This window comes from Danio rerio, chromosome 5, assembly GCF_049306965.1.
Source record: "Danio rerio strain Tuebingen ecotype United States chromosome 5, GRCz12tu, whole genome shotgun sequence".
Lineage (NCBI taxonomy): Eukaryota > Metazoa > Chordata > Actinopteri > Cypriniformes > Danionidae > Danio > Danio rerio.
This window is the reverse complement of record NC_133180.1, coordinates 74,176,666-74,197,500: the sequence shown is the minus strand read 5'-3', so window position 1 is coordinate 74,197,500 and position 20,835 is coordinate 74,176,666. Positions and strand designations below refer to the sequence as shown.

The 20,835-nt window shown below is 36.6% G+C and overlaps 1 protein-coding gene across 3 annotated transcripts in view; it reads right to left on the bottom strand.

The window, feature by feature from the left end:
* The window catches only part of LOC100334158 (voltage-gated potassium channel subunit beta-3), an 81,317-nt gene that overhangs the window by 13,891 nt on the left and 46,591 nt on the right, over positions 1-20,835 (bottom strand). For all 3 annotated transcript variants that reach the window (XM_073951655.1, XM_073951656.1, XM_073951657.1), the window contains 3 exons: positions 8,688-8,731; positions 7,299-7,336; positions 4,641-4,720 (listed from right to left, as the gene is read on the bottom strand). In XM_073951655.1, the coding sequence (XP_073807756.1) occupies positions 4,641-4,720; positions 7,299-7,336; positions 8,688-8,731 (162 nt within the window). The remainder of the gene's footprint in view (positions 1-4,640; positions 4,721-7,298; positions 7,337-8,687; positions 8,732-20,835) is intronic.

Below are 20,835 nucleotides of genomic sequence, written 5' to 3'. Positions count from 1 at the left end.
GTGGATAGATAGATTGCATTGCCTTAATCATAACATCATCAAAATATATTGTCATATAAATGCAGGTAACACACAGTTGACCGCCACAAACACTGTGAGTTCACACTTCGGCAAATTAAGTTAGTTATTTTTTATTAAAGGTATGCCGCTGTACTATACATGTTCTGTACACATTTCTTCTAATGTCTGGAATCAAAACCACGAATTTCAGGATTGATGTTGATTCCATTACAGTTTTTCACTTTGTGAGTCAAACGAAGGGGATTAATTAGAAAACCTGTGTGATCATCAGATTGAGGAAATGTGCTGATGTGAACACACAGAACTGACAGTGTGAGAGTCTGTTAGTGTAATGTAGGTCAGCAGAGCCGTATGCCAGCCAGATGCCCGCTGCGTGCAGGACTCTGGAAGCGTGAAACGGAAAGACATGCTTCTTCGAGTGGAGTGACCCCTCATTTAAAACTGACCTGGCTACTAGCGGCCTACTGACTACTAGCCAATCATACTGCAGCTTGTATTTATATTTAACCCCTGTGTGCTGTTGGGGATGCTTTCATCCACTCTGGGCTGATTTTGGGGCTTAATTTAGCCACAACTTTATCTGTGTTTTAGCAAATGGAATGATTTTGGTGGCAAATCTTATTTTGACACATATTTTGGGAAAACGCTTTAAACGTTTTCAAAACTTTTACAAACTTACTACCCTTTTGTTATGTAGTTGGCTGTTTTTGCCCCATTTACTTCCATTATATTCACATTTGTTTGATTGCAAAGCCATGACACCATATACAGTGCATTCGTAAAGTATTCATAGCGCTTCAATTTTCCACATTTTTTTATGTCACAGCCTTATTCCAAAATAGATTCAAGTAGAGCTGCACGATTCTGGCTAAAATGAGAATCGCGATTTTTTTGCTTAAAATAAAGATCACGATTTTGTCACGATTCTGAAGATGTAAAATAAAGGTATGGTAAAAACAAACATATGGCACAACATCGATAATAATATTATGTGTAGGTCTACTGGTTTTTATAAATAATTCTATTCTACTTATAATAATTATGATGTTGAATTATTATGTTTGAGGAGATATATGCTTGCAATCTGTCATAAAAAAATCAGACATTTACCATTATCAGATTATATTCCACAATATATAGGCTAGAGTAGCTATACTGACATTGTAAACCTTTATTTTCATGCACAACTGTGGGTTCGCTATGAAAGATAAAAAACATATCAAATGCTTGTCGTAATCATAACTAAAATGCGATATGATCATTTAAATGAAGTGCACACTTTCGGTTTCATTTTGACTGCTAAGTGCTTGTTCATACTTTGCGCGGCTCCCAAACGATCACTCTGTGCCACAAACTGAATATTATTTGCAACTGTATTACCTGTTACTCGCAACATATGCAGGTTCTGTTCACTAAAGTAGATGAATGCTCGTTTATCATTAAGTAGAGCGCGCGCCCTCTCTATAACAGCTCACGGTCAGCAGTTCACGTCACGTGTGATTTCCCGGTCGCGAAAACATCATTATATGAAGACAAAAATGACATTATTAGGTGAATTATACCTTATAAATACAGTATGTGACTCATTCAACATCATTTGGAGGTGTCAATGTCAATGAGCAACGTGTGTGAAACAATAAACAGACTCGTGCAGCCGCCTTTTCTTCTCTCCTGAACTTGAAAATATGATTGGCAGAATCGTAGAAATGCTGGATTAAGATCGTCTAGGGGGTCGAATCGAGATCGCGATCTTTTAACGATTAATTGTGCAGCTCTAGATTCAATTAATTTGTTTCCTCAAAACTCAGCACACAATACTCCTTTTTAAAATTGTTGCAAATGTATTAAAAATAAATCAAAGCTAAATAAATAATCTAAGCTGAGTTATCGGCGGAGAAGGGCCTTGTTAGGCAGGTGATCAAAAACCCGAGGGTCACTCTGTCTGAGCTCCAGCGTTCTTCTGTTGAGAGAAGAGAACCTTACAGAAGGACAACCATCTGTGCAGCAATCCACCAAACAGACCTGTGTGGTGGAGTGGCCAGGCGGATCCCACTCCCCGCCTAGAATTTGCCAAAAGGCATCTGAAGGACTCTCAGACCAACAAAAACTAAATTCTCTGGTCTGATGAGACTAAAATTGATCTCTTTGGAGTGAATGCCAGGCGTTACATTTGGAGGAAACCAAGAACCGCTCATCACCAGGCTAACACCATCCCTACAGTGAAGCATGGTGGTGTCAGCATCATGCTGTGGGAATTTTTTTTAGCAGCAGGAACTGGAAGACTAGTCAGGATAGAGGGAAAGATGAATGCAGCAATGTACAGAGACATCCTGAATGAAGACCTGCTTGAGAGTGCTCTTGACCTCAGACTGGGGCGACTGTTCACCTTCCGGATTATTTGGTGTCATGACTTTGCAATCAAAAAATGTGGTTATAATGGAAGTCAAAGGGGCAAAAACAGCCCCAAACATAACGAAAAGCGTAGTCAATTTGAACAGTACACAAGGGTTAAATATGGTGAGTAAAAGCATGATAGAAGTCTCGATGTGCAAATGGCTCAACAGTTTTAATTCATACTACAGTTGATGGAATATTAAATATTCAACACAGATCATGCATAATAATTCTAAAAGAATAGAGGTTCAAACTGGCGATGCTCAGTTATAAACAACAGCATGGATTGCACGTTTTTAAACATGATCATTCATTTATTCATTTTCTTGTCGGCTTAGTCCCTTTATTAATCCAGGGTCACCACAGCGGAATGAACCACCAACTTATCCAGCACGTTTTTACGCAGCGGATGCCCTTCCAGCCGCAACCCATCTCTGGGAAAAACGTGATCATTTTAATATTTAACTTTCGTCTTTGTTATGATGACAGTACATAATATTTGGGTAGATAGTAGACATTAGTATTCAGCTTGAAGTGACATTTAAAGGGTTCACTAGGTTGGGTAAGTTAAGGTAATTAGGCAAGTCATTGTATAACAGTGGTTTGTTTTGTAAACAATATTGCTCAAGGGGGCTAATAATATCGACCTTAAAATGGTTTTTAAAATATTAAAAACTGTTTTCATTCTAGCCAAAATAAAACAAATAAGACTCTCTCCAGAAGAAAAATCATTATAGGAAATGCTGTGAAAAATTCCTAATTCTGTTAAACATCATTCATTCATTCGTTTTCTTGTCGGCTTAGTCCCTTTATTAATCCGGGGTCACCACAGCGGAATGAACCGCCAACTTATCTAGCAAGTTTTTACACAGCGGATGCCCTTCCAGCCGCAACCCATTTCTCACACACATTCACACACAAACTTATACACTACGGACAATTTAGCCTACCCAAGTCACCTGTACCGCATGTCTTTGGACTGTGGGGGAAACCGGAGCACCTGGAGAAAACCCACGTAAAGGCAGGGAGAACATGCAAACTCCACACAGAAACGCCAACTGAGCCGAGGTTCGACCCAGCGACCTTCTTGCTGTGAGGCGACAGAACTACCTACTGTGCCACTGCCTCACCCTGTTAAACATCATTTGGGAAATATTTATAAAAAATTCACAGGAGGGCGAATCATTGTGACTTTAACTGTATGTGCAAACTGAATGTAATATTTTCAGACACCTATTATTATACTCCTATGTTTTGAGATAATGCCACAAATGTTCTGTACTGATCAGGTCTACATTGTTAGTCTCCTCGGCTGTTAATTAGTCCTGCTGTTTTTTCTTGATTACTTTGTAATCAATCTATGTTTATAAGTCTTGTGTTTCCTCACTTCATTTCGTGTTCGCCTAATGTGGTTCAGTGTCTCTGATCTCCTTCATTTCCTTGTGGATTTATTATTAAAAGGCTTTTCGGATTCGGCTCCTTCGCTGTGCACTTTAAACACAGAACATCCCATTAAATGTGCTTTGAAGTAAAAGTTTTAATTAGAGATTATTAGAAACTGCACTTTCCAAAAAGTCTCTAAGTGCGTTATTAAGGTATGCTCCCTTTAAATGGTACATTTTGTTTCTGATTTTTATTGATTGAAGTCAAATGTAATGTCTTATAACCATTGATTTTGTTTTTAAATGGAGGAATCATTCATTTTCTTTCAGCTTAGTCCCTTATTTATAAAGGGTTTCCACAGCGGAATGAACCGCCAACTTATCCAGCATATGTTTTACACAGCGGATGCCCTTCCAGCTGCAACCCAGTACTGGGAAACACCCATACACACTCATTTACACACAGACACACACACACAAACTCGTACACTATGGCCAATTTAGTTCATCTAAACCTAAAGCGTATGTACTGTATTTGGACTGTGGGGGAAACTGAAGCACCCGGAGGAAACCCATGACAACATGGGGAGAACATGCAAACTCCACACAGAACACACTTTAAGCTGAATACTAGTATCTTGAAAAATATCTAGTGAAGTATTATGTACTGTCAATGTAGCAAAGATAAAATGAATCGGTTATTAGAAATTAGTTATTAAAACTATTATGTTTAGAAATGTGCTGAAAAAAAAATGTCTTCATTAAACTGAGTCCCAAATCTACACCTATGGTTCAAACAGTGCGTTAACAGCAGAATAAAGCACATCTTTTTGGGATTCGTACCTGCCCGACGCATAAACTTCTGCTGTGTCAAACAGATTCACTCCATTCTCGTAGGCTATCGTCATCAAACTCTCCGCCATCTGCAGGAAAACACAAACACACACACATCAGATCAGAATAAGACATGGCCTTGAGGAAATCCTGCACCGGCTTATTGAGAAAACGTGCCCAGAGCTACATTTTTGAGAATTGAGAAATATGTACTCGCAGGTACATACAGTATATGGCTCCATTTTATGTGTAAAATGAATGCTATAGGACGGTACACAGTAAAAAGCAAGAACTTAAAGTAAGTAAAACCATTGCCTTAAAAGTGACAAGTTGATTATACTTAGAAAATGTAAAGTATTTCTGTTCCTACTAATATAAATTAAGTGAACTTAATAGTTCTAAATATGCACAGTTCATTTATGCAGTAATTTTAAGGCAGTGTTTAATCATTCTGGGTTTTTTAAAAGTCAAGTATTCGCTTTTTACAGTGTACTGCTGACTGTATTGCATGACTGGTTTGTCCATTGGCGAAGGACGATTCCAAAAACTGGGTAATATCGTGGTAGAAGCATGAGGTTGCGATGCCCCTTCTCTTCTAGTTTGCTTATGAAAGCACTATTAGTTGGGTTTAGGGAAGTGTGTGTGTGTGTGTGTGTGTGTGTGTGTGTGTGTGTGTGTGTGTGTGTGTGTGTGTGTGTGTGTCTACTCATTTAAATTGAGAAAACATTCGTTTATGACCTCTTTTTAGTCATATCACACATTAAAGTGAATAAAATCATGGTGTACACAATAGTTTCTGCATCACAGACCAATATTTGAATCACTTTCTGACCATTGGATATTAGGCATGGATTTGTATATATATGTGTGTGTGTGTGTGTGTGTGTGTGTGTGTGTGTGTGTATGTATATATATATATATATATATATATATATATATATATATATATATATATGAACAGTTGAAACCAGAAGTTTTACATACATTGTATAAAACAGCACATAGCCATTTTAAAAAACGGTGTTAATGTGACTAAACTTTTTCTCGTTTAGGTAAGTTAGGATTATTAAATTTGTTTCTGTTCTGCTTAATAGCAGAATAATGAGAGAGTTATTTTTTGAGAAATTGTTACAACTTTTCTTGAAAGTCAAGTTTACATACAGTAAGATTATTCTGCCTCTAGAAAAGCTCAGATGATGGTGTCGAGGTTTTAGAAGTTTCTGATTGGCTAATTGGCAACATTTGAGTTAATTGGAGGCACAACTGTAGAATAGTATTGAAGGAAAACCTCAAACACACTGCTTCCTTGTGTGACAACATGGGAAAATCAACAAGCCAGAATCAACAAAAAGCCAGATTACAATTAGCTAAATTACACTGGGAAAAAGAATAATTGTTGGAGACATGTCCTGTGGTCTGATGGAGCTAAGATTGAACCGTTTGGCTATAATGACCAGTGTTACATTTGGAGGACAAAGGGGAAAGCTTACAAGCCTAGAAACACCATAACACCTGTGAAGTATGGGGGCAGCAGCATCATGTTGTGGGACTGTTTTGCTCCAGGAGGGACTGGTCCACTTCACAGCATAGATGGCATCATGAAGAAAGAACATTATGTAGAAATACTGAAGCAACATCTCAAGACATCAGCCGGGAAATTAAAACTTGGCCACAAATGGCTCTTCCAAACAGACCATGACCCTGAGCATACTGCCAAATTAGTTCAAATGAGCTTTAAGGACCACAGAGTGAATGTTTCGGAGTGGCCATCACAAAGCCCTGAACAAAATCCTATATAATCCTATGTGGGCAGAGTTGTGAAAGCTTCTGCGAGCATGACAGCCTATAAATCTTACTCAGTTACACCAATTCTGTCAGGAGGAATGGGCCAAAATTCCTTCAAACTATTGTGAGAAGCTTGTTGAAGGAGACCCAAAACATTTGACCAAAGTTATACAGTTTAAACGCAAAGCTAAAATAATACCAAGGAAATGTAGTAAACTTTTGACTGTCTAGAAATGTATCAAAAAATTCTCAAAAAAAAAAAAAACTCTAATTTTCTGGCATTTAGCAAAGGTAAATCATTTAAGTAATCCTAACAGACCTTAAATAGTAAACGTTTAGTATGATTAACTGTCAGACATATACACACATATATATATATATATATATATATATATATATATATATATATATATATATATATATATATATATATATATATATTATTTTCGAAATAACTAAATTGCTTTGTAAATGGTTATGATTGCCATTTGTTGAGTCTCCCCATACAGTTTGATATAGCGATTGAACCTGGAAGCCACTTTGTGTGACGTCACACTTAACAAGCCGATTGTTATGCAGGACAACAAGCTGATCCTTTTTTCTTATGGACACAAACAAAAAAGACAACAATATTCGTAGAAATTTATGTAGCCGCCCTTGGTGGATTTAAGAGAAATGGAACGTATGAGAAAACATGACCCAGTAACGTATTTGAGATTGTGAAAAATGTACACGCCGCCCTCTAGTGGATTTTTTAAAACAAAAACTGCAAGGCATCGTAGTCCAGGAAACATATTTCTCTGTTCTCAAAAATGTAGCCCTGGGCACATACTTTGAGCCTGGATTGCGGAAAATCTTACAGAGTAAATTGACAATATTCACCTCATCGGAGATCTGAGATCCAAACGTCACCCAGGTGCCTGCAAACAATAGAGGAAAATAAGATTTAAAAAAACAATTCAGTGTTTCAACAGGAGTGCTAAAAGAAATAAAGTAATTATATTCCTGTCCCCTTCCTATTGTTTCAGAAAGCGGCTCAACAGTGTCTCATTCTATCAAATTACCTGAGCTTTCAGGCTTTGCAGTCTTACTGTATGTCTACTATTGGCAATGAATAAAGACTTTTTAGCATCCACCTCTAAGAAAAGCTGATGCTTGAAGCCAAAGTGAATCTTCTTTTGCTGCACTAGCCTGGAGTTTCTCTTCTAGGAAAAAAAGTCTGATTTCTTTTAGTTTGGCTAAAATGATATATATTATTCAAGGCAAAATTATGAGCCCTCCTTTATTCTTTTTTTTGTTCTTTCCCAAGTGCTGCTTAACAGAGCAAGGCTATTATCACAGTATTTACATTGATAATGTTTCTAATGGATTTCAAATGTCTTTGTTTACATTTAGCTGAAAAAAAGGAGTTTTAAAATTTTTAAAACTACTTTCAGGACAATGTTATTAGCCCCCTTAAGCAGTATATTTTCTATTGTCTACAGAACAAACCACTGTTGTCCAATGACTTGCCTAATTACCCTAACTAGCCTATTACATACAGTGCTCAGTATAATTAAGCACACCCCATTTTAAATGAATATTGTATCCATTTCTCAGTAAATAGGCAATGTATTTTTGTGCATTTAAACAAAACAGATTTATTACACATAAGTATTTATTAAAATAATATTTTAGTCACCAAAAACATTTAGAAATTGAAAGATAATACAATTGAATTCAAGCAAAATATTGCAAAGATAAATAAAAACCTACAAAATTTCTGCTAAATTTGTAATTCTTTTTGTTTCTATTGATGTTTCCTCTTTCTATATTTACATTTACATTTACATTTAGTCATTTAGCAGACGCTTTTATTTGTATTTAATATTTTTCTATAACATATAGATTTGGTGCACTAGTTTTGGACCGTTATTGTAAGTTATTTTGTTAGATAAGCACCAGATTTGGCTTCAGTACCCACTAATCTAATGTATATGCACAAATATAGTATTGTTTAGCTTCCTATTAAAATATGAACTTAAAAGAGAGATTTGTGAGGGGCGTACTTATATATGCTGAGAATTGATATACTGTATAAGTGCATTTAAGTGCTCTTTACATTGTTAGATTATCTGCGAGTACAATGTTCATCTTTTTATAAAATGCAATATACACTAAGTACATACATTTAAACATTCTTGAAGTATATTCAAATAGTTTTTACATAAAAAAAGACCATTGAGAAAAACGAATGACTCCTCGGTTGAAATGGATGAATAGTTTACTCACCGAGACCCAAACAAGAAACACGAAGACCTGATTTCCCAAGGTTTCTGTGGAAAATAGAGAGAGAGAGATTGAGAATGTCTATTACGTCTTTTTTTATGCGTTTGCAACAATCCTTAGCATTTTGTTTAATTCATTTATATTAGAAATCTGAATGTATCCTTAAAAAAGACATGTTATATATTGACAAACATTCGTAAAACCTCTATATTACTGCACAACAATGTTTATAATAACAAACTCCAAATGCCTTGTCAAAATAAAAGAAAAGAGTCAATTAAATAACATTACATTTAATTAAATTAACAAAAAAATCTATTAAATGAACAAAATTAACATGATTTATTCATTCATTCGTTTTCTTTTCAGCTTAGTCCCTTTATTAATCTGGGATCGCCACAGCGGAATGAACCGCCAACTTATCCAGCATATGTTTTACACAGTGGATGCCCTTCCAGCTGCAACCCATCCCTGGCAAACATCCATACACACTTATTCACACTTATGCACTACAGACAATTCTAGCCTACCCAATTTACCTACAGCGCATGTTTTTGGACTTGCACCCGGAGAAAACCAACGCAAACACGGGGGGAACATTCAAACTCCACACAAAAACGCCAACTAACCCAGCCGAGGCTCAAACCATCCATACACACTCATTCACACAATACCACACAGAAATGCCCCAAAAACTAACCCAGCTGGGACTTGAACCAGCAACCTTCTTATTGTGAGGCGATTGTGCTACCCACTGCGCCACCGTGCAACCCCTAAATTAACATGATATTAAATTAAAATAATAAAACTTTATTTCAGTAACATTTTAATTCAACTAAAATTCCATCAAATTATGAATGTTTTTGAATCAAAATAACATTAAATTAAATTACATTTAAATGAATTAAAATAAGGCGACACGGTGTCTCAGTGGTTAGCGCTGTCACCTCACAGCAAGAAGGTCGCTGGTTCAAGTCCCAGCTGAATGAGTGTGTATGGATGTTCCCCAATGCTGAAAGGACATCTGCTGTGAAAAACATACAGGTATGCTGGATAAGTTGGCGGTTCATTCCGCTGTGTAATTCCCCTTATAAATAAAGAGACTAAGCTGAAGGAAAATGAATGAATTTAATTAAAAAACGATTTATACAAATAAAATAGTAATGGTTTAATTAATAAAAGGTTTACAACCGCATTCATGTCAACTCTTCATCTGATGGTCGGATTGCTTATATTGGCTAATGGATGAGAAGCTGTGTTTAAAACCATATTAAAATAAAGGTGTTAAAGTGCACCTATAATGCCCCTTTTCACAGGATGTAAAATAAGTCTCTGATGTTCCTAGAGAGTCTGTGTGAAGTTTCAGCTCAAAATACCACACTAATGGTTCGTTTCCACTGACTGGTGCAGTACGATATGGTACGGGTACAAGTCACCTTTATCAGGCTTGCGTTTCCACTGCTAAAAGGGTACCAATGGTACTCTTTTGGTGGGTGTGGTGTACGACAGAAAGTTTCAGTCAACGTCATTTTCACTCGAGATAATGTCTACAGCTGTATGGGTCGCTTACATATCATATGAGAAGCACTTCTTCCAAAACAGATGCTTTATACACATAAATACCTCTGTATAAATGTTCATTAGTAACCTTTCTATAAACAGGATTTGATTATAACTGCAGACCAATGACTACTGTAACATCTGCGATTATATGAAATAAATAAATAAATGCAACATATATGAACACAGACCCTTACAGTCTCCGATATGTTACCAACTATAGAAGAACTACACACTGCATACATTTACTCCTTATTTAGGTTCAAAAACAACACGAAATATAGCCCACAGTCAGAGCAGACCTCTCATCTGTGTCTGTAATCTTCAGTTCATAACAGTCCAACAGGCGATGATAATAGTTAAGCATGGCAGTTTGTTCACGTTTTCTGAAAAAAATAAAGTGCTCCTTTTTTCCGGCTACTCCTTAGTTTTTCCGCGCGTCACTCTCGCGTTTGTCAGTTTCTGACAGGATCGGGTTTTAAAAGCACGTCAATAATCAAGTGCACGTTATTATCATCAGCTCAAGAAGTTTGTTATTTTAAATATAGACTCGTGACGAGCGCAAGCAAGAAAGCGAAACCCCTCGCGCTTCAGACTGGCTCGTAAAAAACTACGGGGCACAGGGTAAATCTGCTCTTCTTGGCTTTGTGGCTGTTCATCAAGACAACGAAGGTTTGTTTGAGCCCGGGTGGACCATGGCTCCTTATTATATAGATATATAATTATGCTGTAATCTCTCGGCTGTGTATTTTAAACATAGCGGTTCCTTTTTTTTTTATTCTGGCTTGTTGCGTGAGTGAATGATGTATCTCTGTAAACCAAAGCGTTCAGCTGTCTAGCTCTGCCTTTTTTACCCTTTCTTGTGTTTGGTACCCTTTAGAAAGGGTGCCGAAAAAGTGGTACAGTACGGTCCGGTTCGGTACGCCTTTTGACAGTAGAAACGGCCATAAAAGCGTACCAAACCGAACCATACCACTCATTGGAAATGGGCCATAATAATTTTTAAATAACTCTTTAAAACTGACTCATTTTGCAACCCAGGCTCATTCTGAAAACGTAGTGTCGTGGACGTTTCTGGAGACCGCGAAATACGTCCCGGGAGGTACGTATGGCTGCATTTCATTTTTTTAAGCGAACGCTACGGGGCGGTGTGACGCAGTTTCATTTCGCGCTTGCTAGCTGACCGCTTACCTCCGTGTGGAGGGCTTTCCCGCTGCAGTCAGTTTGTCCGGTTAGCTCATCGTGTGTGTCGGCGGACTTCAGATTCAGAGAGGAGGAGTTGACAAAGGCGTCCGGGTTCAAGTTCGAGGAAGAGCGGTTCCAGAAATCAGGTAAGACAAAAACAGAATCCAAAAAATAAAGCGATTGAGTTCATAACAGGGTGAGAATGTGGTGAAATCCGAAAATGTGGTAAAAAAAAAAAAAAAAAAAAACAGAGGAGGGTTTTTCTTTTTCTAGACCAGTGGTTCTCAAAGTGGGGGTCGGGACCCCCCGAGGGGTTGCGGGACAATGAAGGGGCCGTCGCCTGGTGATTTCCAAAAATCTATTTATTTTTATTGAACCAAAAGAATTAACATTTTAATCCATAACCTATTAAAAAATTTGTCGTTTACAGTTACTATATACACTACTGTAAATAGTTACTTTATAAGCTTATAGTTACTAGTTGTATTGGATTGCGACCCCTCAGGTAATTACATTATATTAAAGACTCAGTAATAGCGTCAGATGCAGCAGATTGATTTTATAAGACCAGGTTAAAATTTCTGGCACATTTACAGCACCGACATACATTTAAAAAAAATAATAAAATGAAGAATAGACTTTGGTTTATTGGTGTGTGTGCGCCATTGCATGCAAGTTTTCTGTATTTATAACCACCTCAGAGGATATTGGGGGTCACGAGTCACTGGAATTGTTATTTTGGGGGTCGCGAGCTGAAAATTTTGGGAACCCCTGTTCTAGACGGCTTTTCTAAATTGTTGCTCGGGTTTAGTGAGCTGGCGGGCGGGTCAATCGGTAAAACTGGTTGGGTTCAGGAAAGGGTGGGTCAGCTGATTGGCCGGTTGCGCAGTCAATCATTCGGTCAGTCAGACAGCGGCCTCTGGTGGGTTGACGCGAGAACAGCGCGGGCGCGAACGGCACTCACGAGAGACGCTCGAGATACGAAAAAGCCCACACAGCGGCTTCTCGAGGATTTGCGAATACAAAAACTGCACAAATATGTACCTCCCGGGGTGTATTTCGCGGTCTCCGGAAACGTCCGCTGGACTACGTTTTCAGAATGAGCCTGGGTTGTCTTTTTGGCTTTGATCCTGATAGTGCCATTTTGGTGACTGTCGCTTTAAATTCAAATGAGATTTGAAAAGAGGGTGGAGCTAAAAACGCCTGTGTTTCAGCATAGTGACAGATTCTTACACAAGACTAATGTCCTATGCTAATGAGGTAGAGATTATTGGGCGGGGCTTTTTCCTTCTGATGATACGTGCAAAACGCAAATGTCAATCAGAGTGTTACTGCAGAACAAATAAAAGCAATGCATTTTTGCATTTAGAAGCTGCTTATATTCACAGACTGTCACCACACATCTGTGTTTGAACCCCTTATAAAAGTGATTCTTGCATAATAGGTCCCCTTTAATGCTGGAGTAGCATCCGAGGCTGCTTTAAATGCAGATGCTGCTGTTTGTGAGCTCTGTGTTACCTGTGCCTGTCGCTGTTCGTTTGTGTGTCCGACAGAAACAGACAGATTGTCTGCATGTTTAGATCCAGGCGGCTGAACCACGCTTTTTCCTCTCTGCATCTATTTCTGTTTGCCCGGCCGCTCTATTTATAGAGATGTTGCAATTGTTTGTGTTCAGCTTGTATGTGTGTGTGTGTGTGTGTGTGTGTGTGTGTGTGTGTGTGTGTGTGTGTGTTTTTGTGTGGAATGGACTATTCGTTATATTAACACAGACGTATCACCAGCCAAGACCGTGAGGAATTACTAAATTAGTTGCATAAATCGTTAATTTGATCTTTTAAAGGAAATGTATTCATCACGTGAGTGGAATGGCTGAGAGAGAACGCTCTTCTTCGCTGACACAAACACTTTCACTTTCTCTGTCATCCTTCATTTTTATCTTTCTCCATCCTTCCCTGTTTTCCACAGTGCTGCATTAGAGCGCTGAATCACACACACACACACATAAACACACACACACACACACACACACACATCTATATGCATGTATGAAGCCACAGGGAAGAAAACCAGATCATGCTGAGTATTCACAGTCGACACTGCATGCTTACATGCACAAGTACACACACATACACGCACATGAATGCACACGTGTATTATATATATATATATATATATATATATATATATATATATATATATATATATACACACACACACATATATATATATATATATATATATATATATATATATATATATATATATATATATATATATATATATATATATATATATATATAATGTGTGTATGTATAAATTTATATAGGGTAATTAGGCAAGTTATTGTATAGACTATCGAAAAAAATATAGCTTAAGGGGGCTAATAATATTGACCTTAAAATGGTGTTTAAAAAATTTAAAACTGCTTTTATTTTTGCCAAAATAAAACAAATAAGACTTTTTCTAGAAGACAAAATATTATCTGACATACTGTGAAAATTTCCTTGCTCTGTTAAACATCATTTGTGAAATATTTAAAAAAGAAAAAAAAATCAAAGGGGGGCTAATAACTCTCACTTTAACTATGTATATTACATTCATTTTCTTTTTGGCTTAGTCCCTTAATTAATCTGGGGTCACCACAGTGGAATGAACCACCAACTAGTCAAGCATATGTTTTACGCAGCTGATGCCCTTTCAGCTGCAACCAAACACTGGAAAACACCCACACATTCTCGCACACACTCATACACTACGGCTAATTTAGTTTATTCAATTCAACTATAGTGCATGTGTTTGGAAACCAGAGCACCATGAGGAAACCCATGGGGAGAACATGCAAACTCAACACAGAAATGCCAACTGACCCAGCTGGGGCTCGAACCAGCCACCTTCTCGCTGTGAGGTGATTGTGCTACCCATTGCGCCCCCGACAAATATTTTTAAGTGTATTACCACTAAATCATTACTTATAAATTGAATCTTAGGCTGACATATTTTTATTTTATTAATTTTTTTTACCTCAAAAGGAGCTGAGCCCCCCTAAAATGAAAATCCTAAAATTGCCCCTGATTGATGTCTTGAGATTTTACCCCAAACGTCACATCCATAACGCTGGAATTGCTCTAGTGCACGTTTTCCTACAACCAGTCCCTTTATTTGAGGCTTTCGAGCTTCATAATATTAATCCACGTAACACATGCTCTGTTCGGCAATTTCTGCAGCCTTGATATTTAAATACCAGCATGTGTGAAAAACAGACTGAAATGTAACTTCCAGTGGGCTGTTAAATGTTAGGACTGAGTCAGAGAGAAGCAGATGAGCTGAAACAGATCGAGATCATGGAATCCGGCAGATCTGCGTCTCTGAGGAGTGTGTGTGTGTTCGTGTGTGCGTGTGTGTGTGTATGTGTGTATGTGTGTGTGTGTCTGTCAGTATCAGTAGGAGCAGAGGTCAAAACGCTCAGCGGCTGATGATTTCACTTCTGTCTGTCTGTTACACACACAAAGCTGTTGCGTAGTTTGTTTTGGTTTTAAAGGAACAATTCACGGTATCACGGTATACGGGAAATTGGGTTTAGGTATTGGGTAGGATTATGGATGCAGAATAAAATCATACTTTATAATGAACAGGTCAGGTTATAAGCCAGTAGTTAATAGCATGACTTGTGACCTAGGCGGCATGGTGGCTCAGTGGTTAGCACAGTCGCCTCACAGCAGTGAGTTCAGTTGGCATTTCTGTGTGGAGTTTGCATGTTCTCCCCGTGTTGGCATGGGTTTCCCTCCGGATGCTCCGGTTTCCCCCACAGTCCAAACACAGTAGTGTAGTGTATGAGTGTGTGTGAATGAGTGTGTATGGGTGTTTCCCAGTGATGGGTTGCAGCTGGAGGGGCATCCACTGCATAAAACATATGCTGGAATATTTGGTGGTTCATTCCACTGTGGCAACCTCTGACAAATAAGGAACTAATCCGAAAAAAATGAATGAATGCACTGTGACAGTGTTACCAGTGACTCTCCACGTTTCCATTAACAGTTCCCCTACAGTTAGGCAGTAGAGTTTTACCATGTTCTTTTAAAAATTAAGGTATTGCTCAACTCCTTTGCACAATATCTTGCACAATATTGTTCTGTCTTATGTAAAAGTGCTTGCATGGTCTGTCTTGGGTTATGTGTGAAGTTCAGTATTTATAGTATATGTATAGATAGTTAGTATAGTTAGATTACCGCTCTGATATGTAAATAAACACTTTTCCATATTTGGTGATTGATGTTTTTCTTTTACTTGCAGGTATTTATGCTTTTGAGTTGCATTATGGGATCTTGATCAAGCCTTTGAGGTTGAAAATTTTTAATAGTTTGAAGTGATATATTGTCTGTGTTTGTGTTGTAAATTACGGCACAAAACTGGTACCAAAAAACTGGCAGTACATTTAGTCTGTTATTTTAATTGGCTTAATGTTATTTCTTAAACAATTTCTTGTTTTCAACTTCTAAAATGTCAATAAGAGTCACTTTGTCAAACTGCAGAGTTGAATTTTCAACATCACAAGTCGACAGCAGAGATCAACATCCCATAATGCAATTCAGATTATGTTAGTTGTGTATAGGTTTTTTATTTAAGCAAGCTCAACCCAGGCTCATTGCTGATACGTACCCAGGTCTACATTTCTGGGGACAGTGAAATACGTAACCTTAAGTACGGCTGCAGTTTTTGTTTTTGCAAGTCCACAGGAGGATGCAGTGTATGCTTTTTGATGATCTCAAGTTTCTCTCGCTCCACCAGAGGGCGCAATATACACTTCAGCCGACCAGGCCAACTTACTGTGGACTGACTGACCCACCCCCTTCACTAAACCCAACCGATAGTGTTTTCAAAAGGACTCTAGAAAACAAAAAGCCGTTGCGGCTGCTTGATTTAACCATGTTTTCAGCCTGTTGTTTATTTATGTATTTATTTTTTCTATTGTTTTACCTAGTTTCTGCAACCATTCCTCGTCAGACTCGAAGCCTGTCATCATGGTCAACTCCACTCCGCATCCCAAGTTCGATGACATACGCAGCGAGCCACTGGGCAAACTGGTTACACCAGAAAAGCCGTCCACACGGAGGTAAGCGGTCAGCTGGTAAGGAACAGACCCGTCGGCAGCATCATACTCTCCCATATCGTTCGTTTTAAAGACAAAATGCAGCCAAACGTACCTCTGGCTACATAATTTGTGTTCTCCAGAAATGACGACAGGGGTACGTATCCACAATAAGCCTGTGTTGAAAAAGTTAAGTGTAAAGGTGCGTGCCAAATCGCATACTTATGCACTATTCTACGCCATTTTGTAGTATTAATAGTGTTAGTAAGTAGTGCATTCACACTGTAAGCAAAAAATAATAAGTGCACTTTAATTCCAGGATGATGCACTCATTCAACCGGTAAAATGAAGTGTGGAATGATGGACACTTCACGCACTCAACGAACGCATCTTTGCTCACATAACAAAAGGGGGCGGAGCTTTCAGGTGGTCATGTTGGATTATTTATTTTGGATTGTGAAAGCAAAATTCTCCTACGAGAGTGATTATAGCGCCTCCTGATGGTGAATGCGGTTATACTCATTGCAGGAATTATTTGATAGTTTGGTCATTTATTTCACTAATTTAGCAACCGTGCAACATCATCAGGGAAACGATTTGACGATCTGTTTAGTAAAAAAACATTAGTGCTCCATTTGGGACGACACTACACACATATACTATGCTGTTGAGTGTGTAAGTGCATAATTACATAGTGTGCCATTTGGGACGCAACTTAGGTGTAAAGATAGCTTTTACGTCCAGTGTTGTGTTTTTATTTATAACTATGTTTATGTAGCACCCTGGTTTTATTTTTGCACTGCTACTCTTATTTTCTCGCTCCTAACAAACTAAATGTTAAAGGGGTGTGGCTAAACATAATTTTGCTAATTTGCATACTGATGTCATCAGAGAAGGACGGCCATTCAAGATTTTAATTAAAGATTACCAAAACAGATTTGTTTTTCACAGTGGATTAGCTTGCAAGGATTAACTGTTCACCCTAAAAATAATAATGTGCGCAAGTAAAATAAGCATTGTTGATATTAATATCATACAGACTTTAGGTTGTTTTTCCTTAAGCAAACATAAGGTCACTGCAAGTTTTACTAACAACATTGGCCAAACCTCACAATCACACGCACACACACACACACACACACACACACACACACACACACACACACACACATACATATATATGCATGACTCATAAACACACAGTGCAAACAACATTACACTTTCACAGAGACAAATAACTTCAGCTGCCAATGCTGTTTTCAATGTATATCATCAGTAAAAGCTTTTTTTTTCTGTCTTCGTTTCTTAGATAAAGACATTTGTTACAAGAGAGGCAGTCTGTACTGCGATCTCTTTCCTTTGTTGCCCTTTTCTGTGAGACGATGTTTAATAATGCTGAGATCGTGGCTGATTCTCTTTTTCCTTTGCACAAGCCTCACTATAAATCATCCTGTTCCCACACAAACACATGCTGGATAACACTGGCCTCCGCAACAGCCAAGCTGCTATGTTTACTGATCTGTTTACATACACACTATATGTACAGTATATAGACACATACACACACTGCTTTAGTTGTAAGAATCCATGTTAAAAGCATTACAGTAGCATGCATAATTTAGTGATGATTGTGATCAGGGTGTGTATGAGAATATATTATTATCTATTTCTAGTGGACTTGCTAGTTGGATAGCTGTGTGTACAACATTATTTCTGCTTAACACTGATGAGATTAAATGAAAAGCAAATGCAAATGATTGATTAATTCTCTAGTTTCTCGAATGCTCTCCTGGGAATAAAATCTTTTGTGCTTCTTCATGTATTTCACTAGAGATTTCTTAAACTGTCCTTAGTTTTGCCAAGATACCAAAGTCTGCATGTATACGCCAAAGATTTCATATGACTTAAGTTGAACTAATATTTTTAGAATGTTTTTTGGTCCTAAATCCAAGGTTTTGGATGTCAAAAAATGTAAGTTTTTATTTATTGACTGATATATTGACCAACAGCCTTCCCATCTAAAGAGTTATCGGTTATTGTTATCGGTCAAAAAATCCTTAAAATCTTCCAGAAAATGTTACAAAAAATAATGTTTTTATTTATCTGCTAATATATTGGCTAACAGCCTTCCAGTCTAGAGTTATCGGGTATTGATATCGGTCATAAATTTTAGCAAAACATCCTGAAATTTTTTTTAAAAATGTGTATTTTATTTATTGGCTAATATATCGGCCAATAGTCTTCTCATCTAAAGATTTATCCGTTATTGTTATTGATAAAAAATCCTTAAAATCTCCCAGCAAAATTTGAAAATGTTATGTTTTTATTTAACTGCCAATATATTGGCTAACAGCCTTCCAATCTAATGAGTTATCGGGTATTAATATCGGTCAAAAATTCTGGCAAATCATCCTCAATATATATATATTTTTTTAAGTATATTTTATTTATTGGCTAATATATCGGCAAACAGTCATCTAAACAGTTATCGGGGATTGTTATAGATCAAAAAATCCTTAAAATCTTTCAGAAAATTTTGAAAAATTTATGTTTTTATTTATCTGCTAATAAATTGGCTAACAGCCTTCCCATCTTATGAGTTATGGGGTATTGATATCAGTCAACAATTCACTAAAATCATCATGAAAATGTAAAAAAATTATTTATTTATTGGCTAATATATCAGCTAACTGCCTTCTAATCTATAGTTATCGGTTATTGATATTGGTCGAAAAATCCTTTAAAATCATCCTTAAATATGAGAAAAATTTATATTATTATTATTTATCGGCTTATATATTGACCAGCAGTTTTCCCATCTGAAGAGTTACCGAGTATTTATATCGGTCAAAAATTCCCTAAAATCATCCTGAAAATTTTTAAAAAGTTATATTTTTATTTATTGGCTAATATATCGGCCAACTATCTTCCAATCTAAAGAGTTATTAGTAACTGGTATCGGTCAAAAAAGTTCCTTAAAATCAGCAAGAAAAATTTGTTATATTTTTATTTATCGGCTAATATACTGGCTAATGTCCTTGCAATCTAAAGAGTTATCGGTTATTGATATTGGTTAGAAATTCCCTAAAATCATCTTGAAAATGTTAAGTTTATATTTTTATTTATTGACTAATATATCGGCCAGCTGTCTTTCCACCTAAAGAGTTATCGGTTATTGGCATAGGTCAAAAAAATCCTTAAAACATTCTTAAAAATGTGAAAAAGTTATATTTTTATTTATTGGATAATATATCGACTAATGGCCTTACAATCTAAAGAGTTATTGGTTAATGATATTATTCAGAAATTCCCTAAAATCATCCTGAAAAATTCGAAAAATTTATATTTTTATTTATTGGCAAATATATCGATTAACAGCTTTCCAATCGAAAGAGTTATCGGTTATTGATATCGGTCAAAAATTCCCTGAATCATCCTGAAAATATTTTAAAAGTTATATTTTTATTTATTGGCTAATATATCGGCTAACTACCTTCCAATCTATTCAGTTATCGGTTATTGATATTGTTCAAAAAATCCCTAAAATCATCCTGAAAATATTTTAAAAGTTATATTTTTATTAATTGGCTAATATATCGGCCAACTATCTTCCAATATAAAGACTTATTGGTAACCAGTATCAGTCAAAACAATTCCTTAAAATCATCTAGAAATTTTTTAAATTATTTTTTATTTATTGGCTTATGTCCTTCCAATCTAACGAGTTATCGGTTATTGATATTCGTTAGAAATTCCCTGAAATCATCCTGAAAATGGTAAATTTATATTATTATTAATTGGCTAATATATCAGCTGAATATCTTTCAATCTAACGAGATATCGTTTATTGTTATCGGTCAAATTAATCCCCAAAATCATCTTGACAAATTAGAAAAAGTTGTATTTTTATTGATTAGCTAAAATATCGGCTCAAAACATTTAAATCGAAAGAGTTATCGATTAATGAAATTGGTCAAAAATTCCCTAAAAACGATTGTTTTCTGTTTATGTGAGATTTAATGCAGGTAACATGAATATAATAAACCTCTGAACTCATTAATTCATTCATACAGTATATTTAATTCAACTACGAAATGAACTGTTTTAGAATATTGCAGTTATAACAAAGCGAATCAGAACTTTTTTTTAATAAACTGCCATCTGCATCAGCTCAAATGATGCCACCAGGAAAACCCAAACAAAACACCAAAGACCAGTTTTAACCTCAAATGTTTGACTCAAAAATAGCGGTGTTGATAATATAAAAATCCACAATCATACTATCATATCATATCATAATATACCCTTGTATTTTTTACT